The sequence below is a fragment of the Electrophorus electricus genome, chromosome 1, assembly GCF_013358815.1.
Source record: "Electrophorus electricus isolate fEleEle1 chromosome 1, fEleEle1.pri, whole genome shotgun sequence".
NCBI classification, from domain to species: Eukaryota; Metazoa; Chordata; class Actinopteri; order Gymnotiformes; family Gymnotidae; genus Electrophorus; species Electrophorus electricus.
Genome location: NC_049535.1, coordinates 12,107,691 through 12,114,767, shown reverse-complemented (window position 1 = coordinate 12,114,767; position 7,077 = coordinate 12,107,691). Strand labels below are relative to the sequence as shown.

Sequence of the window (7,077 nt, the reverse complement as noted above, 5' to 3'; positions counted from 1 at the left end):
CATGCATTATGGAGGACACCCCCCCCCCACACACACACACACACATTCGCCAACCCCAAAGCCCCCCCGTCCTGTAGTTCTGCTAACACAGGACCTTCTCTGATACATGGAAATTGGCACAGAGATATCAGACACTCTCTACCGTCAGGCGCACATCCACGGGTTGAAGTTTTTCCAGCCTGGTCACAGGCTCTGACGTTACATCCACTCACCAGTTTTGCATCTACGTTTCGTGCCGTGCGTAAACTCGTACTGTCCTGACACCTTTGAAAACTGCACAACAGGAGTACAGGCAGAGCACATTGGTTTATCCACCACTGCTGCTGGTTCAGCGCTAAAATAACACACACACACACACACACACACACATACACACACACACACACATACACACACACCCCTCTCTTGCTGGTTGGTAGAAGAACCCAGCAGTGGTTTCAGAAGTGGACCCATCTCAGACGCATGTGGTGACAGAGATGTGCTGTGCAGTTATGACCCAGAATGCCTCCCTCCACACAGGGTTTCCCAGTCCAGTCCTCAGGGCCCACTGCCTGCTAGGCTTTAGCTTTGACTCAGCTCACACTACAAGGCATTCAGTCATTAAAGGTATAGTACATGTGTGCAGGGAACAGGGACAAAGCCCCGCGCTAACCCTGGTCCGTGTGTGTGTGTGTGTGTGTGTGTGTGTGTGTGTGTGTGTGTGTGTGTGTGTGTGTGTGAGACAGGTGAGGCAGTGCCAGTGTTCCAGCTGGCCTTCCAGGCCGAGGTCGGGAACCATCCCACCATAGAGGACATGCAGGCGCTTGTGTCCCGACACAAGGACAGGCCAAAGTTCCCTGAGGCCTGGAAAGAGAACAGTCTGGTAAACACACACACACACACACACACACACACACACACTTACCATCTACATCCACACACACAAACATGTAAGCATACACATGTGCTTCCTTTTTTGTCCCTATTTGTTCAGCTGTGTCTATTTGCATGTGTGTGTGTGTGTATTTGTGTATGTGTGTGTATTTATTGTACTTATTTGTGCAAATCTTTCCATCTGTGTGTACATGTGTATGTACCTGTGCGTGTGTCTGTGTGCGTGTGTCTGTGTGCGCGTGCAGACTGTGCGTTCCCTGAAGGAGACGATGGAGGACTGTTGGGACCAGGACGCGGAGGCCCGTCTCACGGCCCAGTGTGCGGAGGAGCGGCTCGCTGAGCTCCTCCTCCTCTGGGAGCGTGACAAATCTGTTAGCCCCGCCCTCAACCACAGCACCGCCCTGCACAATCACAGGTAATTAATCACCAGCGATCAGTTGCTATTATTAATAACCAATAATCAGTTGCCAGTTATGACTGATCAGTCAGTCCAGCTTTACCTCTGTAAATGTCTAAAAAGCTGGTCGTTGATGTGTTTTGTGTCAGGAACTTGTCTCATGGACGACAGACGCCAAAGACCGACACCTACCCAGAAGTCTCCTCTTCGGCCACCGTCGGGGACGGGGAGGGCGCGCCGAAACCTCCTCACGGTGACACCTCTACCGAGGGAGGGGCTAATCCTGCAGGGGGCGTGGCCGTAGAGAAGAACAGGAACTATGAGCGCCAGCAGGCCCAGTCACGGCTCTCTGGGATGGACAACGGCGGCCCCGCCCCTCTTTCCGAGCCCTGCGCTGCCGGCCAGCTGCCAGCAGGGGGCGGTGGCGCGCCGATCTGTGCACACCTCACCCAGGAGGACCTGGAGACGCCGAAGCTGGACCCCAGCGAGGTGCGGCGGAACCTGCGCGAGAGCTCGGACGAGAGCCTGATGGAGTGCTCACAGAAGCAGTTCTGCTCGCCCAAAAGCTCGCAAAGCCTCTTCTACCCGCTCATCAAGACAGCCTCCGAGCTCAGCGGGTCGTCGCAGGTCGCCGCCCACCCCGGCGACGCCCCGGCCGCCGTCCTGCCCAAGCAGCAGAACGTGCCAAAGCGACCCGGCAGCCTGGGCCTCCGCGCCAAGCCTGCCGGGAAGCCGGCCTCCTCTTCGTCCTCTTCGTCCCTGAGGCTGAAGTTCGGGAAGCTTGGCAAGAGCAACCTTAGGAAGGCTGAGACGGGCGCGGCCAGAGCGAAGACCGCTGCCCCCGAGCCCCACCCGACCACCATCACCAACAATGCGGATGTCACGTGCGGCTTCGGTGCGGGGGCGGATCGCGCGACACGAGGGGGCGCCGTCGGCTCGGACGACGTGCCCTTCGGTCTCCTCGCCACTAGCCCGGACGAGGAGGAGCCCCTCCTCCACAGGGACGCCCCGCCGGACAACAACGCCAACAATAACAACAGTAACAACACGGGTGACGGCGAGGGAGGGAACCAGGAGGTGGGTGGGAACAGCGAGGAAGGCCCCGGCCCTGCCGGAGACGACCCCTTGTCCGCCTCGGCGGCGGAGCCCTCTGCAGGGCCGCCTCCCTGCCCCGCCCCAGCCCTGGCAGAGCCCCACCCTCCAGCCCTGCTACCACAGGGAGAGGCCCTACTCAGGCAGAACCGCGCACGCCGACCCGAAAGGCCAAACTCTCTGGACTTGTCCATCACCACACTGCCCTCGTTGGGTGAGTGCAAATAAAATCGAGAAACACATCATCATTCTCACACACACACACACACACTCTGTTAAGGTATGCGCACAGCCATTCTATGGTGATATCCTTTCTCACTTGTACACATGTGCCCAAACACAGCACTTCCGTACACACAGAGCTGTACCACAGAGCGTCTCTTTGCTCAGCCTCCACACGTGTGCCCCCTGGTGGTTCAGGCTTGTCAGGACAGGCTTGTTCTTTTCACATCGTTGTCAGTGTGATAATGATGTTAGAGTTAGCATTCATGATAGAGACCAGTCCTTCATAGAACTAGAGACTACAGCTTTTGGTCTTTGATTAAAGGAACTAGTCCCTCCTACCTGCTGAGCCGAGCTGTTGTTAACTTGTTAAACGTTTTGAGAATTTATTCAGCTAAATCCAGTGACGTATCACTGTATTTCCTGAGGTCCTCTTTATTGTGTGCGATTCAGATTTATTTGCATATGTGGACAATGATCGAAATATCATCAGAAAAATGTTAAATAAACTGTTGTGTCTGGTAGTGTTGAACTTAAAAGTAAAGCACATACTGAATAACTGATATCAGTCGTCACTGAGCTCTGTGAAAAAGCCCAGAACAGTGGTTGGAGAGAAATTTGATCACATGAACAAATTTTTACAAATTAAAATGACAACTAAACAGGCTTGCCGAACGTTGCGTGAACCTCTCAATTTCAGTCCCAGCGCTGACGTCTGAGGACTTCATTTGTCGTTTGTTTGACCTGGTCATAAGACGTGTCCCTCCTGAGCAGGTGTCCCTTCTCTACCTCAGGAGGCCACTCGGACAGTGAGGCTAAGGAGGCGTCGGGGGACCGCATCCGGAAGCGAGTGAAGACACCCTATGCCCTGAAGAAGTGGCGTCCAGCCACCTGGGTCTTCACAGACCCTCTGGACGCCGAAGTGAACAACAACACCTGCCCCGGAAGCCTGGGTCAGAACCGAAGCCAGCCCGATGCCAGCAGACCCAAATCAGCCACAGCCATCTACCTGGGCGGTCATGGGGCCGTGACCTCCGGCTTGACCTCTGACGCCAGCGACTGCACCTTCTGAGTCGTGATCCTATGTTGACAGAAGCACACTTATCCGAGACCCTCACTGAGACTCGTTTTCATCGGTCAGAATTTAGGCCAGCACACACTGGCCTGTCAGGACACCTCTATCTGGCCATTACTCCACAGAAACCGAAGCCCTAGTTGGCTGACTGTGGAGGTGGACCACAAATCCCAGTCATCTGACTGTGGAGGTGGACTACAAATCCCAGTCACTTGTAGAACATGAACAGGCCAGTGCACTGGCCCCTTGGTCTGCTGTTGCTGTTGGCTCTGACTCCTTTGTTCTGATCTGACTCCTTTGTTCTGTATTTGTATGTTGAAATCTTTATGGGTTTTTTTTTTGTTGCACTTTTAAATGTAGAAATAGCAAAATCATATTTCTCTTTTGACCATAATGTAATTAGAATCTCTAAAGAAAGGGGGGAAAAAAGTTTAATCAAAGTAAAACAAACTTCTTATTAATATTTTAGAAATACAGTAATCAGTACGAAAGAGCACATGGTGATGTGGAATATGTAGGGCTGTCTTAACAGTATGGCAGAGCTGTGTACGGCAGCGTAGCCGGCCTGTCTGAACATCCAGAGACCAGTGCTCATACTGCATGGGCTTCAGGCCAGAGAGGAAACAGGAGGGTCCACAGCTGTTCGGTATGGTGTGTGTGTGTGTGTGTGTGTGTGTGTGTGTGTGTGTGCGCGTGCGCGTGCGAGTGCGCGTGTGCGTGCCTGCGTGCGTACAGAAATCATGGATGACAATCTCCACTATCGTCGATCTGTTATTTCCTAGCTGACGTCAGCGGGCAAAAAATTGGAGCGATCCAGCCGTCTTCTTAGGCGAGAGGACTGTGGTAATGCTCCTTTTAAAGAGACATCCTGTAACTGCATGCGAGACAATGGGGAGACGTTGGGGAGACACAGCAAGATCCAAAGTCAATACCAAACATAGCAATTACAGCTCAGTCTTCTGACCTCTGTATTACCTGTATATTACCTACATTATTACCTCTGTACATCACCCGTGTCCTGTACTAGTACAGAGACACAAGCCATACTTGCACTGTTTTCAATTCTCCTGATCATGAAGATTTGATTAATAACACAATATAGGCCTGGTTAGATGTTTGGTGGGTGTGTGTGTGTGCGTGTGTGTGTGTGTGTGTGTGTGTTTGAGTGTTTGACAGCGAGAGAGAGAGAGAGAGAGAGAGAGAGAGAGAGAGAGATCTGTTCTTTTGTCTGTACTAGTGTAGTAGTGCCTGTGCAGATATTTTTGTGTTATGTATGTATATGTGTGTGTGTGTGTGTGTGTGTGTGTGTGTTTCCACATGGACATGCACTGTACACATTTTTGCAGGACAGGCATGGTGAAACACAACCAGACAGTTCAAAGGTTAGAGGTCAAGCCACACAGAAAGCTTTGAACAGTCTGAGACACAAGACTCTGTTTATCTTTGCATGCTGGAGCCGCACTCCACCCTGTTCCCTTAGACACGATCTACGCGGCTCTCAGCTCAAATCATCCCCTAACACTCAAACAGCTCAGTTACGCGATGCTCAAACTGCCATGGCTACCATAATGAGCCATGTTCCTGTCTTGGCTGACTGTTGCATGTATTCGAAATATTTTCAAGAGCACAAGACTAACTTTGATGTGGAGGCTCCCACTGTTCCTGTGTGTATAAAAATGTCTGTGGGTTTTTGTTCCTCGAGCTGCTCTGCAGTTCTGGTGTAATGTTGTGTGGGTCAGGTGTTCCAGCTGCCTTCGCACCAGGGAATGGGAATATGGTGTGATGTTGTACTCTTTGAAATCTGTGATTTGTATCAGATTGCAAAACTGTAATGGAATTTGTTGCATTTTAATAAATAATGCTTTGCAGTTGGATGGTTTTTGTGCGCTGCATGCTACGTCTCATTTTCTCTTTGGATGTTCTGAATTGCAGCACGGGTGTACGACCGCTAGTCGTCTCATTCTGTAGTCATCATGTGGGAATTGTAGAGGAGAGCGGGTCGCAATATAAACGAACGTATGCGACGTTATTAACATTCATAACTATTGCTGTAAGTCCTCACCTATGAGGAACGCGTCCTGTTGGATGTGTGGGACGTCCAAGAAGCGACTGGCCGCTGTCGTTCTTAACTCAGCTGTGTCACACAATCTTAATTTAGCGCCTCCAACTTGTAAACAAAGTCAACTGCTTAACAGTCTGAAGAAAACAACCGGTGCGAAGTTCAGAATCTGGATTACAATCTCTCCCGGTGGTGCGCGTTTAAGAGCGAGAGATTCTGACGCGCAAATTGCGAAGGCGTAACCGTTCTCGCGGCAGCCTCTCCGCGCAGCTCGCGCTCGGCGCGGGCGAGCGGAGGCTGGTACGGAGAAGGGCTCGGGGTCCCCGAACTGGCAGCAGTAGCGTATCTTAACGGCACAGGGGCACGGGCTCGTTTACGCATCATTTCAACCGCGGCGGTTTCCAGCAGCGCCAACGAAAACCGCAACTCTGGCGCGAGGGGGGAAACCGTGGCGTAACGTAGATTGCAAAGGGGAATCAGAATTGGCGTCCTCGTGCCTGCCAACGAAAGCTTGTCCTCTGGGGCGTGCGTATTTTTATTTACGTCAAAATGTGTTCATAGAGCGTTCATACCAATTTGACGCAAGATCGCGTGCGCAGCGATGACTTCAGCAACCCAGTCGGAGACGAGGAAGTTCACGCGCGGTCTGGGCAAACCGGGGACAGCCGCCGAGTTGCGGCAGAGCGCGTCCGAGGTTGCGAGGACCTCGGTGCTTGTGGTGAGTAGATGTTCAACGTCTGCATGCGTCAGACAACGGCCACCCTTAGGCTGTCGCCTTTTACGCGCCGTTACCAATGCGCCTCAGCACAGGCAACTCAAACGCCAGTAGAAGCAACTATAACGCGAACACCGTATCTTACTCTATATCGTACTTTTCTTACACTGTAGAACGCTGACACGTTGACACCTGCAACTGTGCCAGAAGATTCCCAAAATTTAATAAATATTCAGAAAGAAAATCATTAGTGTTTTAGTTTTAGTTACACTGGATTCGGTATCATTCACATTACTAAAAGCTAATTTATGTGAGTGTATTGTACCTGGTGGAATAATAATTTTGCTATAATTGTTTGTTTTCTGCACTAAATTGTTGACAGAACCTTTAGGCACCGAGGGTCTCTTGGTATGACTTTTTTTCAACTAGGCATGTTTAGTCTGGTCTAGTCGCACTTAACAGATCTTCAGTCTTTGTGCCTGTGTGTGTGTGTGTGTGTGTCAGGTGAAAATGGAACATGTATTTGGACTCCTTTGTCACTCTCTGGAGAGGTAGTGAGTGGGAATAGCGATCCCGCTCTTTGTTCTGGAGACTAGGAATGACGCTGCATTTCTTCCTCTCAGAAATCAGGACATGGAGATACG

At 51.3% G+C, this 7,077-nt stretch overlaps 2 protein-coding genes across 4 annotated transcripts in view; both read left to right on the top strand.

Annotated features, from left to right (window-relative positions):
* The window catches only part of bmpr2a (bone morphogenetic protein receptor, type II a (serine/threonine kinase)), a 19,404-nt gene extending 13,866 nt beyond the window's left edge, over positions 1-5,538 (top strand). For all 3 annotated transcript variants that reach the window (XM_035525686.1, XM_027018448.2, XM_035525681.1), the window contains 4 exons: positions 726-862; positions 1,119-1,288; positions 1,420-2,576; positions 3,379-5,538. In XM_035525686.1, coding sequence (XP_035381579.1) covers positions 726-862; positions 1,119-1,288; positions 1,420-2,576; positions 3,379-3,656 — 1,742 coding nt within the window. In that variant the 3' untranslated portion in view covers positions 3,657-5,538. The remainder of the gene's footprint in view (positions 1-725; positions 863-1,118; positions 1,289-1,419; positions 2,577-3,378) is intronic.
* Positions 5,539-6,084: 546 nt separating this feature from the next.
* The window catches only part of dock9b (dedicator of cytokinesis 9b), a 58,442-nt gene continuing 57,449 nt past the window's right edge, over positions 6,085-7,077 (top strand). The window contains exon 1 of the mRNA XM_035520658.1: positions 6,085-6,436. Coding sequence (XP_035376551.1) covers positions 6,320-6,436 — 117 coding nt within the window. The 5' untranslated portion in view covers positions 6,085-6,319. The remainder of the gene's footprint in view (positions 6,437-7,077) is intronic.